The sequence below is a fragment of the Chelmon rostratus genome, chromosome 15 (assembly GCF_017976325.1).
Source record: "Chelmon rostratus isolate fCheRos1 chromosome 15, fCheRos1.pri, whole genome shotgun sequence".
Classification (NCBI taxonomy): domain Eukaryota; kingdom Metazoa; phylum Chordata; class Actinopteri; order Chaetodontiformes; family Chaetodontidae; genus Chelmon; species Chelmon rostratus.
This window is the reverse complement of record NC_055672.1, coordinates 15,361,972-15,388,078: the sequence shown is the minus strand read 5'-3', so window position 1 is coordinate 15,388,078 and position 26,107 is coordinate 15,361,972. Positions and strand designations below refer to the sequence as shown.

The 26,107-nt window shown below is 45.4% G+C and overlaps 1 protein-coding gene across 1 annotated transcript in view; it reads right to left on the bottom strand.

The window, feature by feature from the left end:
• The window catches only part of LOC121618023 (latent-transforming growth factor beta-binding protein 2-like), an 84,073-nt gene that overhangs the window by 5,776 nt on the left and 52,190 nt on the right, over positions 1-26,107 (bottom strand). The window contains exons 11-39 of the mRNA XM_041953260.1: positions 25,935-26,099; positions 24,096-24,425; positions 23,265-23,284; positions 22,991-23,027; positions 22,429-22,503; positions 21,472-21,597; positions 20,821-20,949; positions 20,489-20,608; positions 20,078-20,197; positions 17,347-17,466; positions 17,083-17,205; positions 16,844-16,969; positions 16,634-16,759; positions 16,301-16,426; positions 15,981-16,106; positions 15,350-15,475; positions 14,259-14,384; positions 13,822-13,941; positions 13,528-13,653; positions 11,739-11,861; positions 10,957-11,085; positions 5,281-5,409; positions 4,283-4,417; positions 3,057-3,263; positions 2,875-2,967; positions 2,383-2,511; positions 1,834-1,974; positions 738-911; positions 360-638 (exon numbers count right to left, since the gene is read on the bottom strand). Coding sequence (XP_041809194.1) covers positions 360-638; positions 738-911; positions 1,834-1,974; positions 2,383-2,511; positions 2,875-2,967; positions 3,057-3,263; positions 4,283-4,417; positions 5,281-5,409; positions 10,957-11,085; positions 11,739-11,861; positions 13,528-13,653; positions 13,822-13,941; positions 14,259-14,384; positions 15,350-15,475; positions 15,981-16,106; positions 16,301-16,426; positions 16,634-16,759; positions 16,844-16,969; positions 17,083-17,205; positions 17,347-17,466; positions 20,078-20,197; positions 20,489-20,608; positions 20,821-20,949; positions 21,472-21,597; positions 22,429-22,503; positions 22,991-23,027; positions 23,265-23,284; positions 24,096-24,425; positions 25,935-26,099 — 3,906 coding nt within the window. The remainder of the gene's footprint in view (positions 1-359; positions 639-737; positions 912-1,833; positions 1,975-2,382; positions 2,512-2,874; positions 2,968-3,056; positions 3,264-4,282; positions 4,418-5,280; positions 5,410-10,956; positions 11,086-11,738; positions 11,862-13,527; positions 13,654-13,821; positions 13,942-14,258; positions 14,385-15,349; positions 15,476-15,980; positions 16,107-16,300; positions 16,427-16,633; positions 16,760-16,843; positions 16,970-17,082; positions 17,206-17,346; positions 17,467-20,077; positions 20,198-20,488; positions 20,609-20,820; positions 20,950-21,471; positions 21,598-22,428; positions 22,504-22,990; positions 23,028-23,264; positions 23,285-24,095; positions 24,426-25,934; positions 26,100-26,107) is intronic.

The following is a 26,107-nucleotide window of genomic DNA, read 5'->3' as shown; positions in this document are numbered from 1 at the left end:
CTTACATTGTGAGTCATGTTTCTGGTTATATGGCATATGATACTTTAATCAAAAAAACAATTATAGCCGCTTTAAGGTAGAGGTAATACTTCATACTTCATTTAATGTTAATCTTCTGTTATTCTATTGCTGCTGTTGCTGAGTTTGATGACTTTGCCAATCACTGGTCAGCTATGAGCAGCCTTTGTCTTTAGAGAAGAAATAGTAGTCATTGTTTAACATAATGATTGTCAGTAGCTGAGGCACATTATTTACCCACATTTTATTTACCTCTGCATTATAGCATATAGTATACATATATTATATACAATGAAAACACTTCTAGTGCATCTTTGTCTAAGAGGGATGCATTTACCCACCAGCATAGGGATCCACTGGCTGTGGCTGGTGCTCCTGAGGTCGTACGATGGGGACACGGACAGGCGGCTGTTGAACGCTGTAGTCATTGTCAGTGAAGAGAGGAATGCTCTCAGGAATGTCATAGGGTCCCGCTTGGTTGCCATAACTGTCAAAGTATGGAGGAGCAAAAGGCTCCACAGGATCCTCCGGCCCCTCGAGACCATACTCATATCCTGGCCGCTCTCGCAGACTGTCTGAACCTCCTCTCCGAGCCAGGTTGCACATTATTGCGTAGTCCTCTGAATACAGCAGCACAGTGCGGAGTTATATCAATAACTGCTTATGTGTTCATATAAAGACAGGAGTTATTAAACAGTTACATGCATCCTGCTACTCACCAGAGTCTCTCCTGGGACAGAAGGCACACTGTCCACTCCAGGCGATGCCGTACAGGCAGCAGCATTCAGTGTATGTAGTTCTGCGTCCCTGGAGGGGCTGCGAACACATGTTGTCCCCCTCCAGACGCTGCCAGCAAATATCCATGTGCACATCGTGATCAGGCTCTAGAGTTTCTGGGACGTACAAGGAGGAGAGATTCACAAAGAGACTGTGAAAAAACCATAAAGATACAGCTGTCTGCATGACCTAAATCTCATTCTGAGGTAGTGAAAAGAAAAGCGAAGGCGCCCAAACTGTCCATTGCAATCGTCATGAACTGAAAACTGAATGCTTGCAACTGAAAGGACTGGACTGAGTTCCACCTCCATCGGCAAAACAGCTGAATGGGCTTCACACATCTTATTATCGACAGTAAACTTTGACCAACACACCACTGATGTCCAGAAACTCTGTAAACTCAGAGCACTCTTTGTTGTACCAAAGCTCCTGCCAATATGTCCACCATATTTGTTTCATTGTGCAGATTATGAAAACAAATTTCCCTCCTGGGACAATCTGTCTGAGCACAATGGGTCAAAGATGAACCAGGAAGTAGCTCTGCAAAACCAGGGCTGCAACTAATGATTATTATTATTATATTACATAACTGATTAATATGCACATTATTTTCTTAATTCATTGATTAATTATTTGATTTTGGTTGGGACAGGAGCAACAAAAGACTGGGAAAGTTGTGGAACGCCCCAAAAACACCTGTTTCAACGTTCCTCAGGTAAACAGGCTCATTGTTAACAGGTGATAGTATCATGATTGGGTATGAAAGGAGCATCCTGGAAAGGCTCAGTCGTTCACGAGCAAGGATGGGGCGAGGTTCACCACTTTGTGAACACATTAATGTATAAAGGATGTTACTGCATGTGCTCAGGAACACTTTGTGAAATTGTTGTTGGGCAACACAGTTTGTTTGCAAATGACTGCATTCATGATTGCATTGCATAACGTTTTAAACTGCGTCCCAACTTTTTTGGAATCATGGTTGTATAAGCAAGTACAAATTCTGTGGCTGAAACATGTCAATGTAAAATTCTGTCACACCTTCTGTGGTGTTGACGCCGATGCAGCGCCGCCGTGTGCTGTCTAGGACTAATGGGGGACTGCAGAAACAGTTGAAAGACCCGGCTGTGTTCACGCACACTCCATCCTCGCAGGCACTTCCAAACCCACACTCGTCGTAATCTATAAACACATTTACAAAGAGCAGCAAACAAACGTTACAATATGAAGAAGTTGTCATTCAAAAGTGGTGGAAATGATCAAGAAGCAAAATCCAGCATTTTAATCATCAAGAAAATTGATTGGCAGCTTCTGAAGACCTTTGCAATACATTTTTGCCAGCGAATCAGATTCTCTGTATAGAATGATGGATTGCTGGAGGGGCATACTGGTTGAGGATGCTGGATGGATGGAAGCTGAAAGCAATGATTTTGGGAAAACGTGGTCTCCATAAGAGCAGCCAAAACACTGGCATGAGACATGTGCAACCAATCATCTTGAAGCTGGTTTAATTTGATGAAATACAATAACATCCCAGTTAGTTACTCTGTTATTGTTATATGGACATTTTCAATAGACGTCATCTCTTACCCACACACTCCAGCCGGATGTTGTCATAGTAGAAGCCACTGCGACAGTAGCAGGTGTAGCCAGAAAAGAGATTTGAACACTGTCCATTCTTACAAATGTCTGATCCAAACATCTCACACTCATTTGCATCTGAGGGGAGAGAGAGAGAGATTCACACCTTGGTATTAACTAAGTGAGATGGAAAGTAACAACAGGCAAAACCTAAAACTGTTTTCCTGCTTGAAACGCCATTCCCGTAAGAAGCTGTCAGGACACACTATGGTTACAGTAATTAGTCGTGTATGCAGGTATCTCATTAAGCTTTGGCTAGCTGTAGAGACACACTCATAAATGTCATGAGGGATTATGTCTGTCTGTCTTAAAAGTGTGTGCAGGTGGAAATAAAACTGACACTACACCTTTCTGTGCCAATGTAAAGTTTTGTGTGACGGGAAGCAATAAAAGCACAAGAATATCAATAAAATAAGTTAGTGTGTATGAGAGTGAGAGTACCTATGTAAGGACGCTGTTCTCCCAGAGCTTGTGTAGAGGACGCAGGCTGCGGTAATAAACCACTGCCATGAGGGCACAACTGGTTATAATCATCTGGAAAGTGAAAAGTGTCACAATCACACATTAAGACATGCAATGAACAACCTTAGTCCACTTTCTTCTGATACATCAGCCTCTTGTACCTCTTCCTGGGACAGGACAGGCGTGGATCTCGCAGTTGTCCCCCCAGCCCGCCCCCACCGTGCAGCAGCACTCCTGCTTGGTGGTGTTCCGAGACAAGACGTTGTCGCAGAAGTTGGCGACGTTCAAGTTGTAGTAGCACTCTTTCCTCTCCTCGGCTGATGGAGTGGACGAAGGGACTTCAGCGGCAGGTTTCGGTGTCATATCAGCTGTAGGTGAAGAAAGAAAGCACGTCTTTAGGCCTGGGGAGGTCAGAGGTCACGGTTAGCTACAGAAAAGCACCTGTGACGGGATTTTCACGAGGGCAAATGCTCACTTGCGGAACTGCTTGATTTCAAAACTCCCTACTGAAGTGGGCTCCCCTGTACATACAGTAGATGCTACACTTCAGTCCCACAGTAACACTGCTCTTCCTCCTCCAGCAGGTAGTGCATTACCCTTTCCTGCCACTGCTGAGCCTGCTCATTTGTCCAAAGGCATGGGCTCAGGCATTTCACCGTTAAGCTGCCGGCTTAGCCAAATGGAAACACTGGCATGTGAGTCAACACACCATTCGCTCTCACATGATTGATTAACACACGTCAAAAGCAAACAGTGGAATGTGGCAAAAAGGTACACAAAGGCATAGCTGGGGTTTAGTGCCCAGGCAGAAGAAAAAACATCCCCGCTGAGGGCGCGCCGCTTAATAATGTAAATACGGCCAATTTGTGTACACATACGCCTATCTAGCTGAAGAGGTGATGGTATTTCCATGACTCAAAAGGCCTTTTCTGTACTTCTGAAATTGCAGTGCATTGCATATCTGTAACCTCTGCACTCAAGATCATTTTAGCACGGAAGAGAGCAATGTGTCTTTAGCGCTAATGGCCAATAGCTACACCTTATCCCTGTTTGTCTTGGTGAGGAAATGGGTTTGTAGTAACTAGGCCCTTAGGGTATTTACTTGGCTCTACTGGAGGAGTTACTTCATCAGTCATTTGAGGGATTAGGCTAATACAAATTTTTGTAGGCAACCCACCCAACCATAGTCCTGGCCTATAAAACAAATGGAAACAGCCAGGTCAAAAGATACACTAAGAGACGTGGAGTAAGTCATGTCCACCTCATCACCCTTGTTGTTTGGATAATGAGAGACGGCTCATTAAATCAGGGAAAACTTCGTCTCCCAATGATGGGATGGAGAATTAAGTCATGTGAGTCACTGTGAGTGCTAGCCCTGCTCTATTACCCAGGGAGCGGCACTGGCTGGTGATGGGATCAAATTCCTCATTGTCGTTGGGGCAGATGCACAGGAAGCTGCCATCGAAGTTCTCACACAGGGCCTCCCTGCACAGCGCCAAGCTCATCTCGCACTCGTTCACATCTGAGAAAGACGGGAGAGGAGGGCGTGAGGTCAGCAGAGGATCAGGCACGTACACGCAGGCATGCGCTCCACAAGGCCGGGGCAAGGTCACATGCAATAATCTTTATCATCAGCAATTCATATCCAACTGACTTAAAAAAATCATTAATAACTTCATTACAGACACAATATTTCTCTGCATTGATTAATTCACAACTGATTCAACGTTTCCTTGCTTACTGCAAATCTGTGCCATGAGTCACTCAAACTGTAGAAGAGAACAAATCAGCTCATCTCTCTACAAATGCTGAAAATTGTTCAAATTTGCTTGGTAAAGGTTAGTATTGACAGTCACACACTATAATTAAAAGATAAGCTTTGTGATATTCCACATTTTTTGCACTTTCATTGAATCCCGTGAAAGAACTAAAACCAACATTAGGCCATCTCTCAATACTTTTTAATCTTCCTTCTCCCTCTCTGGCTCTCAGAGTCAATGCCATTGATTTCTAATGAAGATGTAAATCTTCAAAAGTGGGTCACAAATATAGACTTTCATTTTCAAAAAAAGCTAAATTATTTCCTCAAACAGCTGGGCACTGTAGTTCTTAGCAAATGTTTCTCAAACAGTTGTAAATAGTGCACTGGTAAGGGACTATTTTCATCTGCGGATTTATGCACATTTGGTACTCTTATGACAGCAGCAGGAAGGGACTGACTCAAAATAAGTGGCCCGCTGATATGTTTTTAGCAGAAAATACTTTTGCTAGGCCAGTTACAAATTTATGGTTGGTTTTGTTTTTTTCATAGGATTTTTAATTAAACAACGCTTATGTTTTAAGAAGCACTGTAGACTGAATATTTATTGGAGAGCAGTTACAGACCAACACATTTGCTCATATCTCCTGGTGGGTTGGTGTAGCCTTGGTCACAGTTGCAGCGGAAGGAGCCGTCTGTGTTCTCGCAGAAGCCGTGGTTCCCACAGATGGTTTCATTAACACACTCGTCAATATCTGCGAGGCGAGAGCGCACAGAAAGGTGAGCACAACATTAAACAGGCACTCGAACTGTCGCGGTAAACACAGTGATTTTCCGAAATAGACAGTCACTAATCACCACTGCTTCAGCCTGAAAACACAAATCAGTGCCATGATCACACAGATTAGACAATTCATCAAAACCGTTTTCAAGCTCTGCTGTCTCTCTGCATCGACACAGTGAAACTGAGTGCAGCGTGGATCTGGAAAAGTGTCAGTGGAGTGAGAAGTGACATGTAGGTCACTGGGATGTTGGCAGAATGTAAGAGATGGAGGAGTTTACAACATGCAGCCAGCTCTCAGCGTTCAGCCAGACGCTTTGCAAGCAGTTGGAGAAGGATGACTTGGCATCAAGAGATTTTTTCACAGCCTTTTGACAGAAATCGCTTTCAATCAGTGTTTTACATGTTGAAACCAATTTTAATATGCCTGACATCAGCTGTAGAGCACTGAAGCTAAAACGGTGCAATGAAAGGAATCAGGAGCAAAGGACTTGATTTTAGGCCCAAAATGGTAGTTGGGGGTCACTTATTTCTGCGCTAATAAGTCATAAAACAAATATAATAAAACCAGCGGAGAGACTATGTGCTTTATGTCAGAGAGATAGAGAGAGAGAGATGGATGTTGAGGCTGTTGACACTGGACCATGTAACAGCAGTGCTGATTCAATACCACTCGCTGTTTTCAGGCAACATTTGTTAGCAATTTCTTCCATAGATGATTTAGTATTTCTTGGCATCTTGAGAACAGCAGAGAGGCCAAAGACAGATACTGCTGGAGGCTAAGTCTGATTATAATTGTTTAAAAAACAATCAGAGACTTTAATGATCACTCGTCAGTCACATGAAGTTGTTCTCTGGTCAGTTTGGCTCGCTACTGGCCAATGTTAACCCGGCTGTATTGCGACAAGTTAGCGAGTCTTGTGACATAACCACCATCTATTAGTACTGAACTGGTCATTTTAGGGAGTGTTTATTGTTCTAAAGAGCATAAACAACCATCCAAAATGTCCTACTCATCCGTTCCAGCCTTGGTGTGGTCGATTTTTTAAAGATACACTTATGAGAAATTTGTTCAACAACTCATGTTCAAAAACACATCTTGTTCTTTTCAGTTTAGAAATAAAAAAAGTCTAAAAAAAAACACTCAGTTAGAGATAAAATTAAGTCAGTGCTTTTATATTTCCTGCAAGTCATTAAGTTGGGAACATTATGACAGACGGGGCTGTTACTTGATATGAACTGCACTAATGCAATTAGAGGACACACCACTATGTCTGTTTTATCGTAAGCATGATTAGATATTTTTCTAGTTTCATTCCCTCCAAAGTTTCCATGACTAACAGAAACTCCACTGCTGTGATCACAAGTTTTAGAAAAACATGAAGACTTATTTAAAATATGGAAAAATGCAGAAAGTAAAATCACAACAACCTGAATATCTGAATCACATTTTCATCACTTTCACTAACCTGTCTCATGCTTGTAAAGCTCATTTTGGAAAAGTGTGCACCAAACACCAGCCGGGACAAATCGTCAAGTCAAAGCGTTCCCTCAGATATTTAAAACAAACTGATTTACATGTGCAAAGCATTGACATTCATGCATTGTCTAAACCACTTTTATTTTGCCTCTGACCACTCATAAAGGCTGTATCAACTGAAGAAAGGAAGAAAGTGGGCCAGAGAAGCCACAAGCCATTTGAATTGAACTGAGCGCTTGGCCGGGGCTCTGTCTTCCCCTCCAACACAGACAAGTACTTTCTCAGGCTTGCTGGGGGACAACTCCTCTGTTAGTGTTCCTGTCCCGACTTGGCCACATCTCTAACATGCCACTGGGGTCAGAGACAGGGGCTCCCACAAGTGAATAAAACAGCAGAGACAAAATTGTCTTTGTTGTTGGTAAAACCTTTCACAGGAAATGCTGAAACTTGTGGGCTCAAATGGCTGCAAGACGATGGAAGGAGGATGGATGGACACATACTGAAAACCGCCAACCCACTGGATTTGCATTTCGCAGCTGCGGATTCAAATGCAGAACTGGCGTAGGATTTAAGTTTTTTGGATACTGTAAGATATTACATGCAATTAAAATATACATTTTTGAGAAGAATATTCCCAGAGATCAATCAGGACTATTTGCAGTAAGGTGAAAAGTATTGAATATCAGGTTGAGGAAGTTGTACTCAAGTGTGAAGAGTTTAAGTGGAGTTTGGAATGTTGGAAAGACAGCAGCCACCAGCTGGGAGGTCTGGGACGAGAGCGATGAAAGGTTTGGGACGAGAGCGATGAAAGGTCTGTGCTAATATATGAAATGATCAGTGTCTGCAGGCAGCTTTTCATTCATGTGCGACATGGAACAAAGTCTTCTGCAAACCACATGTTGGGATGAGATGCAATCAAAGTATCATCCCGGGGAGAAATGAGAGCATCGAGGCCAGAACAATTTTAACGGCCTTTGTTTTCCTGTGTATCTGACTCTGGTTGTGTTTGAGTGGCAGCATTACGGGCCATTTAGAAACTGACATCCAAGCGGAAAGTCAGCTTTCTGATCACACCACTAATGGTTGGTGGGGAAAACTGAGCAACACAAAATGAGATAACTCCACCAAGGGCTCGTCTCCCACCCGCAGCACTTGGGGTTGCCTTTCTAATCTTTCCATGTGAGAGTCAGTTACGTCAGGACACATGCAGAGCTGTAAATTGCCCGGAGGAAAGAACTGGGCGAGGAGTTCACTAGTTATGTGAAGAGCTGATGTTACAGCGTGACCCGGCCTAACAGGCACCTATGCTAATGATCTGAACCAGGGGGACCAGCTTCCTGATTCCGGTGATGTGGTGACTGGGGGGGGGGGGGGGGGGGGGGGGTGTGGAGGGTTAATTGTGGGTCTCTGTGCCTTGCGTTAATCTGGAGCACATGGTGAAAAGCAACAAGAATATAGGAATCAGTGACTGTTGGCTCACCCTCCGCAGCTCACACTTCTCCCATATTCTCTGGGCAACCCCTTGTCTGATTGGACCCATATGCCGAGGTTGTTTCACACGCGACTGGGCAAGGATGGGGTATTTGTCTTCAGCGAAGCATGTTTGTGCTCTTTATCTGACCTTGCATCTACAACCTGTCTTGGGCTAATTACAATGGAGGTTGGACTGTCATATCACGTGTGTACTTCTAAAAAAAAACCCTCTTACATCTGCATAATAGCATGAGCAATCACACACATGGTAGAGTCTTTAGATTTCTATATGTTTAAAGGGGTGGGAGGTTGGCAAGAGTGTGACCACAGACAATTTCCGGCCTCGGGCAAGGCTTATTAAAGACAAGGCATAGCTTGAGGGAATTTATGAGCAGGATGGTGAATTAAAGCTAAAAAACAATGACCTGCAAATACACACACGCTGCCATTTACACATGCCCAATGGAGCCCTCACAGCGCAGTTGCAGCTGTCACGATGCTGTGGAAAAATCCCTGTTTTTCCCTTTTGTATCATGGCCTCTAAATCTAAATGAGCACTGCAGGCAGAGCCAAAGACAACCGCTGCCCCTTCGAAGGCCGGTGAGTAAAAATAAAACAACGCCCCTCACAGAAAAGGCAAATTACAGCGTCTGGCCTCTTCTTAAATATTTGATGATTTTTACAAGCAGACAAAAATGCCCCGGAGTAATTGAGCTCCCTCCCTGGACTTTTATTGGGGTGACGGCAGCATCTCCCACAACTTGCCGTCGTGAGGTGAAACAAGCCACTATTGTGTGTGGTGTTGGGCTTCTGAGGGTAAGAGGGTTTGGTTCTCAAACTGGGACTGTGAGTCAATGCTGAGCTGTACGAGTGTTTGTTTTGTGGGGTCTAGAGAAAATACGAACAGCTGGCGTCACAACATAGCAACAGGGGGAAAGATGGTCAGATGCGGTCATAACTGGGCACCCTTTCAGAGAAGTTAAACTGGGGGTTTTGTTGCACCACAGGGGACAATGTGAAGGCTTTTCAATCAGGTCCCGCCTAAAGATTCCTTCACAGGGCATGCCAGGTACGAAAATGTCTAATTTTAGCACATAACATGACAGTGGATGTCCTTGGCCCCTAATACAGTTATGAGGGATGCATATTTAAATCATACACCAATTAGCACTACACTGATTTGAACCTATAAGAGCTGCTTAGCAGTTTGGACTCGGACACTAAAGGAGCGCAGTGGTGAGCAGCTGGTTTCAATCTGCCCTTATCACACTGCAGGCCCCTGCACTCTTCAGCTGGTGCCAGACAGACAACACCATAAAGTGCAGTGAAGTGGCAGCCACACGTAGACGGGATCAGTGTGATGGAAGGGGCGGAGGTCTGATCTGTCACTGATCAGCGCAGCAGCAGCATATCCTCCCCCTGATCTCCATCTGTTGACAGTCCAATAAAAACTCAGGGTCATGAGAATATGCGAAGCCGCGCCGCAATCCGAGTGCATCCCTGCAACGGTTTCGGTCTCTGCTTCTCTTTCTCTAACACAAACACACAAGTAAGGATGCAAAAACCCACAGTTAACCACATGCACGCACACACTCGCACTCACATACACACACGATCACCCGCAAACACCCACAGCTTCCATCTGCAGGCCAACACATCATTCCATTGTGATGCTCTCAGACTGCCTTCCCCTCTTCGCCTGTCACTCTCCAGTGTCTGTTTGGACTCTGTCTTAATATGAGGAAAATATTTGGCCTTTTGTTTGTATCTCTCGTAGTCCTCATAAACCGGACTTGTTGTTTTATGGTGCTATGAGAGCAGCAAAGACAACCGTGCTAGAAAATAAAGAGTAATAAACTCAAACCCTTGAGCAACAAACCACATTAATATCTCAAACCCCAGGTGTCTAATCCTGCCAGTAAACACAGAAGGCTTCATGTATTCTGGAGGTCATGGACATGTGTCCGTTGTTGTTGGCCAGCTGCGGACCCAGATGTAGCATACGTACAAACCTAGCCAGTCAACCCAGGTGACCAGGCGCCTCCATTGAGAGGAAAAAGAGGTAAGGGCCTGACAATCCTATCCCCTCTCAAAATAAGAACAGCAGTGATCAGGTTCCACTGTGTGTCTCTGCCAGAGGCGCTCCATTAGCTCCGATGTCAGGAGGAGGAGACCATTATCAGCCGCTGGCCTCACACACCGCCTCCAATGACAGTGCACTCCTCTTTCTGAAGTGCCCCAATTTCAGGGGCCACTTCTCCTCATCTCCCCCATGGCCCCATGAGCGGGAAGAACTCGAGTACCTGATAGCTTTTGATTCACATCACCCTCTTTGTGTCTGCATGCCAAACAGATATCATTATCTATGCACAGAGGGAGAGTCCTGCAAAGAATGTGGAGTTTTGAGTTGATTCGAGGCTACACTCTCCCCTGTCTTGAACCACAGCCCACATGGTAAACGAATTAAATTAAAGTACACGTATGGCACAAAATAGGTTGACAGCCTCAAAATCTGCCTGTTTTTTCTTAACGTAATTGGCTATAACTGTATGTGGTTTAACCACTCACCGCAGTCTGTGCCGTCTTCTCCCTCGAGGCCAGGCTGACAGCCCATGAAGCACCGATAGGAGCCGATGGTGTTCTCGCAGCGCCAGGTACCACACACCGAGCTTCCGAACTCCTTGCACTCATTCTGGTCTGTAGAGTGAGAGAATGACAGACAGATGCTGGTCAGTAACTGACAAACAGAGGCTCAAACGCAAACACATGTGCGATTAGACTCTAACACAGTCACATGCATCCCCACACGCACACTCATACTCCCTCCACTGCTCCTCTGCTTCCAGTGTAATAGCTGTACAGCAGGAGTCGGCCAGGAGGCCTGTGGTGTAGCTGTCCTCAGTAAACGCAGCAGGCAACAGAAATGGCCAAGAACAATATTATCACAGCAACCAAAGAACTTGTGAAGGAGCTAAAGGGAGACGTTCCAGGGGGAGAAACACCTCCTGCTCACAATGGGGTCATTCATGCTTCCCTCAGGGGAGAGGGAGTTCAGGGCTCCAGCCACGTAATCCAGGCACCCCTCGGTCCTGAGACCATGGAGGAAAGCCTCTAAGCCAGGCTTGGACATTTTTACTGGAGCCCAGTCACCACTGGCTATAGACAATCAATCATAGCCAACTGCGCTATACTGACTACGCTGAAGCCTAAATGTAGCGTGACGATCAAGCAGCTAATGCTGACATGTTGGCTTACTCAGAGAGTAGAAACCTCAGGACAGAGTGTGGGGTCAATAATCACTGCATACATACCCACCAGGACATCTCACGTGGAGTTTTATCCCGCCTTACCTTCACAGTCAAGCGTGTCAGCGTTGATCTTGAAGCCAGCCTCACACAAGCAGAAGAAAGAGCCGACAGTGTTTAGACACTGTCCCCGGGTGCACACGTTGTCGTTGGTACATTCGTCCACATCTAAGGCAGAGAGAAGGAGAAAAGAGAGGCAGACAAATTAAGAGAGATAATTAGAGAAAGGGTTGGTCAAGATTTATTACCTATTGATTATCACTAAATATCCCCATATATCCTCTGTCTTCATGACGTCCACAGGGAACACCACTCCTTTTCATAAGTTTCACAAAGAATGTGTAATCAAGCTCTTGTCTGAGCACAAGATGCATTGCATCTACCTCAGCTTTTCAAGCTGAGAACATTTCCCTCTAACTCGTAAAAATTAATAATGAATGCGGCATGCTTGATTAGCCGTAGATTGGTGGATAATTGCAGCATTACAGCATAACTTGTAAGGTATTTGGACCTGGGGTAAAAGGTGGGGGAAAGGCAAGAGAGCGGGGGAAAGTCATCGCTGGGGAAAAGTCTGTCTTCCTTTTCCAACCTTTGATAATCAGATGAATCTTTCAGAGACGACAAGGTAAACACCCATTTGCAAAGATAGGGAGAAAAAAAACAACACCCCAGACTTTAAGTAAACACATAAATATGCTGTGACTGGACAGCTTTGGAGTTAATTCAAGGACTTCAAAGCCTGTATTGAAAGTCACAGCAAGCCCATGGTACAACCTGTTGATTTGGATTAAATTTAGCTGTGTTTCATTCTGCTGTCAGTCCTTCATTATGAATGTACTGTTTTTGCTGAAAGAGTGCTCTGGTCAAAGCCAAGCATCATTTTGGCTTTACCTGACTAAACCCATCTTTCACTCATAAACTCACATACCCTCATCCTCCCTTCACCTCCCCCTGCAGGCTCATGTCAGAGGGGTCTGGCTTTTATTGTGTCAGCACTGTACACACAATGGCAGACTGCAAGAAAATATACGACAACTGCTGATTTATAGGATAATTAGAGACCAGTATTTGTGGTGGCGGGCAGCCAAAGTACCTGAAGCAGACTGGGCAGTTTGCTCTGAGCCTGTGAACGATATCTGAAGTGCTTCAAGGACAAAGCCTCAGTGGCAGCATGTCCCTGCTCAAGGACTGACCCCAGTCCTCTACTGCAAGTCAAACCCTACACTACCTGCTTCACATCACGACAGAATATTTTACTGCCAGACAACCTGCCGTTTGTTTAACGTCACCTCTTACTATTCTTGCAAGACACACCAGCAAAAACACTGATCCAACTCTGACATCCGAGCCAAACTTATATCACGTATTTTGACAGCAAATGCTCCAGTTTGTTGAAAAGAAAAGGCTTGCTAGCTGATGGTCAGGCTCCATTTTTTTTCCCCCATCGTTATGGCCAGTGGGTCACTGGGTGCGGCTGGAATAACATCAAACTGATGTCTAAGCAGAGAGAGACTGAGCTGAGACGGTTGATGAGGCCATGGCCCATTACACAGAAAGCACCCATGCCAGGGGTCCCAGGCCTGGCCTCAGCACCCAGGGCAGCATGGCGAGGATACTGTCTGTTAGCCTGCCTGCACTGGATGACATAACTTGTGCAAGCCAATAAGGTTACTGTAAAATGACTTGAGTAATATGGGCTAAAAACCATTATTACATTATTACCAACTTTCTCCAATTTTGATGCTGCCTCACCCAATTACACCAAGCCCATAAAATCATGTGAAAAATAATTTCCCATTGCCATGAGTGTTCTTGCAGCAGTGTGTTACTGTACCTTGGCAGCCGGTCATTCCATTAATGGTGGTATATCCGTTAGGACAGATGCATGTGTAGGAGCCCTCAGTGTTGAGACAGTCTCCTTCTCCGCAGATCCCCACGATGGTTAAACACTCATTTATATCTGTCACACACAAGCACAAATATACACATACAGCTGTGTCAAGATGCCAACATGAGGTAAGCCACAGAAACAGTGAACCACCAATGGTATATTTCATGTGTTGGATGACTGAGAATGTATGTGTGTGTGTGTGTGTGTGTGTGTGTGAGTGTGTGTTTGTGTATATACCGTTGCAGGACGTCCCATCCACCAGCTCCAACCCATCAGGGCAGGAGCAGCTGTAGGAACCGATGTTGTTGTTGCACTGGCCCCCCAGACACAGGCCGTTGTCCTCACATTCATTCACATCTGCAGTTGCACACACACACACACACACACACACACACACACACACACACACACACACACACACACACGTCATCAGCATGACACATTTACACCTGCTGTAAATCACACACTTCAATTTTGCCTGTATTGCCATTCGAATAAAGAACTCTCAGAGTGCAGTGAGCATGTCAGAAAAAGTCATGCATCATCTACATCAGCAAGTAATGACTTGTTCTTACTATAGTAGGTCATACTGCAGTGGAACGAGTGACTGTGCAAATGATTGCACAGAAATCATGAATTTTCGTGGCCAGAGTGAACCACCCACTGTACTGTACCTTCACATGAGAGCCCATTGGGTGCCACTGTGAAGCCTGGGTCACAGGCCATGCATGAGAAGGAGCCCTCTGTGTTGGTGCAAACACCCGCAGGGCACACACCTGGGGTCTGGCACTCATCAATGTCTAAGGGACAGAAGAAGAGGAAGAAGTAGAAGTAAAGGTTAGCGGTAGGTTATCATCTTAAGCAAACGGACCTCTAAGGGGTCCACTTTTTGATCGTTCACTGTCTTATCTGTTAAAAATGATTAATGGCTGAGTGTGACTCAGCCTAACGTACAGTAAGCAAAGCCTTCTTTATTAGATCGCTCTGACAGTGTTTTATTAAAAAGGGTGGAAAGATAAGTATGCAGGACGGCCATTGAATCCAAAACAGCGAGCTATTACAGGTGGCGTATAATTACTCTATCTACAAACAGTCACTGGCTCGCTGTTATGTGATCACTGGAAATTCCTCTAGCCGGTACAGATTGTATTTCTTACAGAGAAAATGAGTGTGGGCCATTGTTAAATGATTGAGACGGCTCCGTTTTGCCTTTGGGTGAACAGAGCGAGTTCAACAAGGCGAGCCCGTTGCAGTACGTGGAAGGCTGGGGAGTGGTTGACTTCATTTCAAATTAAGCCCTTAATATTTTCCATGGCATCAGAGGCATCCATTAAAATCCTATCAGAGGTCCACTTGGACTCTGACTTGTTTTGTAAAACTTTTTCCCAGCGCAAAGACACATATCAGTGGGGGATCTTCCTCCTGGGCTAGATCCACACTTCCATTCAAAAACACACTGCAATATATACAGTATGACTAACTGAGGCCATGTTTGAATCCATTTAAATAATCATTCCTTTTCTGCTTCCCATGAAGTCATGACAGATCTGACCTCCCCGGATTCGTCAAAGCAGCCCTTTCACTGCATTGATCTCATAAATCATGTCACGACAAATTACTGAGCGCTGTAAAGATTTTCTGTAATCATGTTCTGGGTCTAATGCATTCCTTTCTTAATGCGGTCTACTGTAATCTTGGTTCAATGTTTACCGCAGTGACAGCTCAAACTGTTCTAAGCAGGTAGATAAACACGAGGCACTTTTACCTTCACAGCTGTAACCATCCTCCGATAGCTGCAGGCCAGCTCCGCAGCTCCTGCAGGTGTAGGATCCTGGGCTGTTCAAGCACAGCTGGCCTGGGCACATGTTAGCCACCAAACACTCATCCACATCTGGACACAAAAACATGGACACATCATAGCACAGATTACCATCTCTGGCTTCAGATAAATAAAGCCTGCCACTTGTAATCAGTTGGATCGGTAATCACTGGAACTAGGAATTACAAGTGTCGACACCTCTATCTTTTTAGCTGAGCAATCTGCAGGACATTTGCCTGACATCATTTTGTTCTATTTGAGGGCTGGTGTCTCATTGTGCTGAGCAGTGCCAGAGGTGGAGGGGTCCAGGATCCAGCTATGATGTGATGTCTAGAAAGAGTATTTGGGGATTTTGAGCTCAGATGATGGGGATTTGGGGGTCAAAGCTGTCACACCTGATGCTGTTTACATACAACCTGAACCAGCTGGCACATTCACCGTCAACCGCGACTTTGTTGGGTATTATAAGGCAAGGTCTGGCATGTTTGAAAAGAGGCGGAAGCCACACACACCTGTGCTCAAGTATACAAACATAACAAAGCATATTCCTGCACAAACACACAGCCAAAAGCCTCACCATCACACTGCCGTCCATCCTCAGAGACTCTGAAACCAGGCTGACAAATGATACATGTAAAGGAACCATCTGTGTTTGTACAAGTTCCCTGGGGGCACGTAGTGGGCAGCGCACACTCATCGATATCTGCCGTGAAACAACACACTGTTAGACATTCAACGTACGTCTCTACAGCCAAAAAAAAAAAAAAAAAAAAGCAAATTCATAATGAAAGCCAAGAACCACTGACCCCACCTGTGTTGGTTCTTTCAGGCTGAATTCAATATACATGTGGTGTTATGCAGGAGTTCATTTACAAGAGCGGTGTTGGGTAAACTAACCTTCACAGAGCTCCCCGTCATATGATACTCTGTACCCAGTGGGGCAGTTCTCACAGGTGTAAGAGCCTTCCGAGTTCAGGCAGATCCCATTGGCACAGGTAGACAAGGACTGGCACTCATCAATATCTGCGCGAAACACAGGCACACCAGCTCAGACATGCATAGACATCGCTGTAAATAATGAATAGTATATGGAGGGAATTCAGTTGCACAGCAAAGACGTTTTAATAGTGAGTTGACAAACTGCCCAGGTGTGTCAAGTAAGTCTTTAACAGTCGTGACAGTGCTAATGATTTTTACTGAATGAAGAGCACAGATGGAGATTGAATTTACCTTCACACCTCTGCCGGTCTTGAGACACTCTATAGCCGGCCTTACATCTGGTACAGGTGTAGGATCCCTCTGTGTTGGCGCACACCCCACCAAGACACAAGTCACCCTGGGAACACTCATCCACATCTAGAAAAAAAAAATGCCAAATTCACCACAACTGGGCAGACAATCTACTGGCTACAGTTTTGTGTAAATCAGCCGATTACACACCTTCACATCTCAGTCCATCAGCAGATGGTCCAAACCCAGGCCTGCAGTTCTGGCAAGTGTAGGAACCTGCCGTGTTGACGCAAATTCCCGTGGGGCACACATTACCGGCTGCACACTCGTTGACATCTAACAAAAAGAAATAATTTGCAGGCATTATTCTGCTGTCGAGAGAGTGCCACGAGCTGAGAAGTACGCAGTGGTGAGTTACACCCAACAGCTCTAGATAATCCTTTGCAGACCTTCGCAGGCTTTGCTGTCTGAGGTGCCTTGGTAACCATGGTTACAGGTGCATTTGTGGGTGCCGTCCAGATTGACACAGCGGCCGTGGAGACAGACTCCAGGGAGCACGCACTCATCCACATCTGGTGGGAGGATACAGAGGAAGAAAAGGGGGGTCTCAGAAAATAAAGATAGCTGCAAACTCTTTGTAGCTTTTTCACAGAGCTGTTACTTTGACATGAGATGTTAATAATGTCTGACCAAGCTCCCGAAATGACTGATACCTTGGCAATTGTTTTCCGGTGAGAGTTTGTATCCTTGGAAACAGTTGCACCTATAGGAGCCCTCGCTGTTGACACACCTCCCATTGCCGCACATTGTTTGGTTCAAGCACTCGTTTACATCTGAGGACACAAGGGGTCAGGACGGGACACAGCATATGTGAGAGGTGATTATAGGTTTCATCCACAGCCACAGTTACACTGTGTAATTAAATGGTCAGTTCACCCAAATTAAAAGTCTCACTTCCTCTCCCTCTCGAGGTATCTAGACATTCAGATTTTTTTTTCTTTAACACATCCACCTCTGAGATTCTGCCACCACCCCAATACAACACAAGTAAATCAGATTTTTAGTTGTCATGCTTACAGCAGCAAACATCTACAAAAGCCACAAACTCCATTGTATGGGGGTGAATGCAGAAAACCCCAAAAATAATTATCTGCATGACTAAATAACCCTAGAGTTAAGTAAGAAATTGTGTTATTTTTGTAATTTGGGTGTACAAACCCTTCAAGATAAGGGAAAATTGGGCCATTACAGCAGGAAACAAATAAAGATGTGTAGACAAACTAAGGGTCATATTGGCATAATACAGCAGTAAAAGGGGAGACAATTACAGCATAATTAGTGTGCAAAATTAGTGCAAAACGGCAGTCATTAAATTCCACCAGTGCACAGACCCAAACCTCATTCATGAAGGCTTTTTACTATTTGCAGCAGTAGCTGCCTTTTCCACTTGAGGAGTCTGGACAGTTTACCAAGGAATTACATTTGTGGAAAAGCACATGCAGAACTAATGTTTTATAGTGCAATTTATCAAGTGTTAACAGTGGCAATATTTCAGGTTAGGTGAGGGTGTGGGAAGAAAAGTCTGATTATGTAAGTGTAAGGGAGGCAGAAAGACATATTAAAAGAGGAAGAGAAAGGGGGGAGAGAAAGCATTTTTCTGAAAAGGAGGTGTAGAGAGGACACTCGAGAGAGGTGATAGAGATGCTGAAACAGAGAGCTTGCGCTGTGAAAACACTGCGAGGGAGTCACAGACTGGGTTTTGTTTGCCGAGCCGTGGGCACTGCCAGGCGTCTGTCAGTGTGGCCTCTTGCTTTGTTTCTGCAATCATCCGGCATCTCTCAGGCCTCCACGATAAGCCTTGACAAGGGAGTGGAGTTGTTTTCTCTATCACACCAGCAATTAGGCTTATCCACGATTTGGCCAATTGGGCCCAAACCACTGTGCTACTGTCAATTGAGTGAAGCAAATACTGGAAACCTCGTGCTTATGTTGCCTGTTTTATGTGACTCCCACTGCGCCAGGCGTATACTGTAGGCCTGTTAGCGCTGCCTGGGTGGATGTTCAGAGTCAAAATATTTACCTCCAATGTTATCCCTCTTTTACATGGTTCCTCTCAGTTACTATTTATACACCACCGATGTACACGGAATGACTAATATCAGTACACTCACGAACATAAAGTAGTAGAAGTTGTGTTTTCTTTGGAGGGAAGGAAATCATGAGGTTTTAAATTGAGGCATCAGACATCAGACACGCAGAGAAGTCAATCATAAAGAACCCCAAATTTCTACTTAAGTTAATTTCCATATTTTCCATCCTCATCCAGTCTTTCATCCTTTTACATTTCTGGAGTCCTCACTCCAGGATCTTAGGTTTCAAAACAAATTAGGGGGGTGCAAGGTCATAGAGAGGGGACATGGTACGTAACACCAGTCAGGCTCTTATGTAACAGAGCCACTTTCAGGTTGGGAGTTGCCGCAGAGTTAGTTTAAACCCAACACACATCAAATGTAGTTTGTTGGCCATTTGTGGATTCAAATCTAATAATCAGCAGTGAGAGTTTTACAGCGGACCACAGACAACACTATGGGTGAGTGAGAGGATTTGTTTGTGTGTCGGGACCTCTTTACAGCGGGGAGTTGACCCTTTGACCCTCTCATACATCTCCTGTGACTGCTTGGTCCTTTCACTTAGCCCGGCAGTGGTGATAAAGCCTCTCTGGCCTCCGCTGAGCCCAACAGTACAGTGGCCAGAGCTCTCCAACAATAATACGCTGTTTGTTCAAGGCTGTGGCCAAGAGAAAATATTTGGACTCTCCCAAATTGAAGTATTATAAACAATCTTTTTACGGAGGCCAGTGATATCGAAAGATCAGCAATAACACGGTGAATGTGTTTAAACAATATTGGGGATATGCAGAGGCTGCTGGGTGGAGGACTTGATATATCATACATGGAAACAGTGAATGGAGAGAGAGAGGGCGGAGGGTTGTGCACAGCTTACGCAGTATAGTCATCATCACTGTGGTTTTGGGCTGTCTTGTGGCCCCAGAAGTGGGCCACACTGGACATAAAACATCCAATATAAGTCTCTTGAAGCATAAAATACAATATATTTTATATAATTTCCATGCATATCAGCAGTCAAGAGTGTCCCCATTCAGTGAAACCAATTCAGCTTGTGCTATTTGGTGAACTGTGCAGCATCAAAAGCTGTCAGGAAGTCATTAACGGCGCGGCTTGTTGCCATGCTGCCCTGGTTATTTTTGGTGATGCCAACCGGGAGCAGCAGTTTTGTCTACGTAATTATGAGCTAATACAGGAAGCTTTTACGGTGTAAGAGGGAAACCCGGCTTATTTCCATGCAGCAGCGGGAAACACCCTCAGGAGTTTGGGTAGTGCTGGTGGTGCTCCTGCGCTATGATGGGGTGTGGGGTTGCCTTACCCACACATCTGTCATCAGCAGGCCTGAACCCTGGGCCACAACCCTGGCAATGGAAGGAGCCGAGCGTGTTGACGCAGACACCGTTGGGACAGGAGCTGGGATCCCTGCACTCATCTACATCTGCACAGGGAGAAGGTGGGACCAGAAAATAATCATTTGAATTAGTTGTTACTAAAACAATGTGTACATGCAGGCAACAAAGAGGGTGTGAGGGCACAAATTCTAATATATACAAACACACAGTCACGAAGTGAGCATAGCTTTCTTCCTGGCTTCCACTAGAGGAAAATACATGTGTTTTGTTACTGGGCTACCCATTAACTCATGGCAGCAAACAAATAGGTCTGGTTAGGATTGTGCTGTTATGTGAACTTGATTATGTGTGCGAAGGCGCTTGTGCATGCATGTCACCTTCGCATAGGTCTCTCCAGGACTTGGCGTAGCCACTGTTGCATTCACAGGTGTAAGATCCTTCTGTGTTGACGCATTTGCCATTCTGGCACTTGTTGGGCATGCTGCACTCATTAATGTCTGCCAGTTTGAATGAAAACCAAGGAGAACGGGAAAAGAAAGTGACTATTGTGTTCCACTGCATTAATTAGGGCAGGATGCCTTTTAAATGAACAGCGCTGACAGACAAGAACTTACAGTGCCCTAACAGAGTCAGAAAGCTAACAGCAGCCTGCGGTGGCTTTCATCCACTGGAAACATTATGTCCTGCTGTCATTTGGGCTGTGTCTCACCTTGACAGAACTTCCTGTTCTGGGTGATAACCTGGCTATAGCCGCTGTGGCATTGGCAGGTATAGGAGCCATAGCTGTTTATGCAGCGGCCCTTCCCTTCGCATGGATCCTCCTCACACTCATTTACATCTGCAATGGGAGACAGTGAAAGAATGTACAGGAAGAAGTCAGCGAAGGGAAGAAGAAGAAATCGAATGTGACATTACACTGCAGTTAACTTTCACCAGCAGAGACTGTTCACTTTCCAAGCCCTGACTTTGGAGCTCCTCTACTGCACAGGCATTCTTCAGTGATGGGCCTGGGCCCAGTCGAGGCAGAGCAGAGGCCGCAGCCAAGGCCTTCACCGTGAGGTAAGGGATCACAGCACCGTGGCAGCTCTTTGGATGGCCTGTGCCTGTTGTCAGGCATCACGGAATAGGTCAACATAAACAAACGGATCCCTTTCATTTTGGCTCGCTTCATTTCTCAAGGCTTCTGTGCCGTGTAATGTCTGGTGCCGAGGACTTGCTAGCACAGAAATGATGATAGACAGAGCGGCTGGGGCCTCTGATGTCAGCATGTGTGTGTGTTTGTATGCCCCTCCTTTCCTTTGAGTGTCCCACCATTCCCCCTGTCTTACTCCATCTCTTTCTCTCTCCTATAGTTGCTTACCGATGCAGTTGGTCTGCAGTGCACTGAGCTTGAATCCTGGCTCGCAGTAGCAGGTGTAGCCAGTCTGCACAGGGATACATTTCCCACGGCCACATATGGCAGGGGTGGTGGCACACTTGTCGACATCTACAAAGAGCCACAAAGATGTGCACAGTCATTACGTTACACAACAATATAGACTCTGTAACAAAAAAAAACAAAAAAAAAACAAAACGCATTCCACTACCACATGCTGCTTTCCATGGGAACCCGTCTTTCTGTTTTATAGGTGGGGTCTTGGATGAGAGGACTGGTTTTACAGTGCTGTAGTGTTCTAACAGGTGGTATGGCACTCTTACAAAGGGGTCGGCGAGAAACAGGTCATGCACAGTAGAGCCTGACATTAGTGTTGTTCTTGTCTTTTTCCATCCAAATGGACTGTGGTATAACAGAGACACTCAACTGGGCCCCTATGTCTGGCTAAGGAGGAAAAACCCCAATGCAGTGCGTCTCTCTCTATAGGATTACTGTAAATTCTCCTCACTTCCTTTATCTCCCTATCGCTCTTCCTCTCACTCTCTCTGTCACCCAAACAAACTTTCACCCTGCCTTCCGCTCTCCCTTCATTTGTCATGAACCTGGCCTTTGTCCAGTCAGAGGATAGCTTCCCCTTCCAAGAGGCACACTCTTTCTTGGTTTCTCGCCCTCTCACCCTCTGCGCAGCACAGCCTCTTCAAGCCAAGTTGGCTCTGAGAAAAGGGGTCAAATAAAAGCATAACACAAGCTCTCCTCGGCTTAAGCCTGAAAAAATTAGATGCTCTGCTGTCTGCCAGCAGTTGACTGAGAGCATAAAATATGAAGAGTTGAGCTGCTCTTGGTTGTTCTGCAGCTCCATAACCACCTGTCATCAGCCACTGGTAATTCTAGACATGTATTGTGTGTTTCCAGAGAACCCCAGTGATAGACAGCATGTTTTACCTGTGGCTGAGGCTGTGCGGGTTGTGTCCTTTGAATCTGGCCTTCGACTGATGATGGAAGAGTCTGGAGAAGTCTCTGTGAACAGGGATTGAGACTGGGTGAGTGTGAACACAGTGAACCTCTAACATTGTGACACGCAGTAAATTCACATTCTCTACAACCTAAACGAGACACTGCTTGTTTTCCCAACCACCAGTGCCTCAGCTGTCACTCACTGGGCAGTTATATAAAAATGATCTGTTCTTTTCTCCAGGCTAAAAACAGTACAATGACCAAAATAAATCAAGTAGGCTCATTGAATATAGTCAGCCTTCAGACTTTAATGTCAATGTTTTCCCTGGCATTGAGGGCAGAGCAGACGAGGATCGAGACTGCCGCCTTGCAGGAGTGAGCAATTTATAGAAAATGTGTCCCGTGTCTGTGCTTGACTGAAACTTCTACTGACCTGTGGGCTTAGAGATGCTACATCAAACTACAAGAAGCGTAACTGAGACATATCTCTGAGGGCGTACGAGTTTTATGAGTTGTATGATCTGTGAGAGTGAAGTCAAGACAAAAATACCTGGATATTTCAGTGGTGAGTCAGTCACAACAGCTGGCTAGAAAACAAGCAAACAAGTCTTGGTTACACTTCATCACTGTATTCATGTTCGTACAGTGTGTCTGCTTTTGCTGTCATAGTCGAGGCTAATTAGGTGTGTGTATCGACCAAAATGTGGTCTGAATAAGTTATATAATCATAACAAACCCTCCAGCTGAGATAGCTAGAGCATATCGTTCTAAGATAAACATTTCAAAAGCATGTGCCAAGAGGTTGACAGGGAGGGAGAACTTACCGGGCTCAGAATTTCCACATCTGCAGAAAGAAGAAGAAAAGTTTATCAGTAGCAAAAGTTAATTCTGTTCGCATTAACGAGTACCATTAGTGACTACACACGACATACACAACAACCCACGTTCTCCTTAGCCACTTGACTTGCATCTTTGATGGCCTTAATTTCTAATACACGTTTATCCTCGAAGCCAGACAGAGGAAGTTGTATCAGAAAAGCTGTGCAGACTGCTGGCCAGGGGAAAATGCAAAAAGAGACAAGGACATAGATATCTCTGATAATGAAGACAAAAATCCATAAATATTTACAGAATTGTCTCCTCGTATAAATCAAAATGGCGTAACTTTGCCAAAAAAGTATCGCACAAGCATTAAATCAGGAGGGTACATTTACAGAAAATCCCGGGGATTTAGATGTATGGCTGATGTGGATTACTTGTGTGCGCTGCTGTGATGCTCAGAGGAGTTTCACTTTGATGGATGAGGGACGTGAGCACTACTCCGAAAATGTTCAATGTTGGATCAAGCATTTATTTATGGGGATCAAAACATGCTGTTGATGTTTGGATTCTCACAGAAAAAAAAAAATCCATCTGCATCCTGTTGAAAAAAAATCGATCGTGTGTCACTCAGTTGACCTTCGTTGTTTATGTTACGGGTTGCGGTAAAAATATAAAAGTGGTTACCATGTTTGGATAAGAGCGAGGCCTAAGTGCATAATGTGAAGAGAGCAATCAGCAGCAGCAGCTATTCATCTCTTTGCCGTTCAGAGTAAACATTGACCAATTAATGTCAATTTGGCAGAGATTTAATGGACCAAACATTTGATTCTCACCTTCCTGCTGTTTGGGTGTCTCTCTGGCTGGCTGAGAGGGAGGGAGAGGCTGCTGAGGAGTCAGAGGGTGCTGGGGTGCTTGCAGAGTGTCATGGTACTCGGGGTATTGGGGTACTTGTGGTGTCTGTGGGTAGCTGGGGTGCTGTGGCCTGAAAGGCAGCAGCAGCGAGGGGTGGGAGGATGGAGGCTGAGGGTACGTGGGGCTCTGCTCCTCCCATGACACCCCTGTGCTCTGCACATCATCTTCCCCCAGCACTCTGAGAGAAATCTGCACATCGGAGCGCGAGTAGGTGTATCCGTGACCAGCTGGGCAGATCTCCTTGAAATGATCTGAGGACAGGCAACACACAGCGGCAAACAATGAGCCATAGAAAACATCACCTCTGTATCCTTCTCTCAGGCTCCTGCAGCTAACATAAAACTCTGCCAGAGTGTAATTGTGGCTCATATTTCTGTCTGATGTTCAAGGCAATACTATAAGCCATCCGTGTAATACTCTTGTGTTGAGCATGCAGTGTTTTACTGCGTGCTGTGAATGAGGGGGTCGGGTTTTGGCTGTTTCTGCAGAAATAGCTAACTGGCAGGCCAGTGACAGCTGTCACAGAGGGCTACCAGCGAGGGGATTTGGAAAGACTGGGGGATATCTGCACACTTAAACGGACACAGCCATGCCAGTGGGGGAAGTAGAGGATCATGTAATACTGACTGACCTTTGAACTCTTTGGTGTAGAGGCGTGTGAGTGAGAGGCTAATGGAGGGTTGGCTGGCTAGATAATAGGAGGGAGACTGCACCTCTTTGTGTCGGAGCCCAACAAACCTCAGCGATGGTGAATCCATTACAAGTGAGAAGCACTGTGTCCCCTACCTGACCTGAAACCAGCAACTCTACGCCAAAAGAGTCTGGAATAGAGATATGAGTAATGACAGATATGTGGTCGCTGTAAATGCTTGCGTAAATGCAGGAAACGCGGATTCGATAGGCTACTGAATGATGAATCTAAAGTGGAGGGAAGTGGGGCTATATATGATCAGGAGCCACATCAGAGGAAACAGAGTAAATACGGAATGAAAGTCAACAGGCTCCTGTTACCAAGTCGCAAGGCCTGGCTGCTTTGTTCAGAGCATGGCTCTAACAGCTTGTCAGGCCACACAAAAGCCAGCATCCGAAATAATCAGAGGCTGTATGTCTGTGCACTGTGTCAGTCCAGCCTGAGCAGCACCATGGAGGTCTGTGTCTGTGATATCTGATCTATGGCAATCCCCATGAATCACTGGCCAGCACAGACACTCCATAAAACCAGCCTGTTTGTCTCAGAGACTTTGAAGATTAGATCGGTATGGAAAAAAAAAAGATGACAACTACTTCCCATGTTTCACTTGGCTAAGCTATTTATTTCTGCTGTGAAGCTCTGCCGGTCTATTAGTGGGGTTTCTCTCTGAGGATTGGAGTGATAACACAAGGCTGACTCCCACTATTATGTAGCCTCCAAAATATGAAAACTGTTATGTTTTTGGTCCCTTTCCACTCCAAACACATTTGGTTATTTTGAACTGCTTTACAAACCTGGCAAAGAGCGGAATGGTGACTGGTAAATATTCTTCGCCTGTGCTTTCACTACCATTGCTCTCCGTTGCATAAGATTGCATGTGACATTTTATATCTGCAGAAGTGTTTAACCCAGCAAATCGTTTTTCAGCAAGTACAGTAAAACCAAAATATGGAAGGTTAAGTTTGCAGATGGACGACAAGATAAATCTTGAATTTAAACAGTCTATGAGTAGCGGAGAAGGATTCAGGACATGCAGCAGCGAGCACAGGGTAACTCTTTGGGGCTGTACCTGATCCCGGCAAAGGACAGCGATCACACCCGGCGCCCCAGGCCTTGCCCACTCGGCTGCAGCAGCAGATCTGCTTGGTGATGTGCTGAGCGAGCGGCAGAGAGCACGTGCCCGCCGACACGGATCGGTAGCAGAATGCCCTCTGGTCGGACACAGCCTTGTCCGCTGTGGAG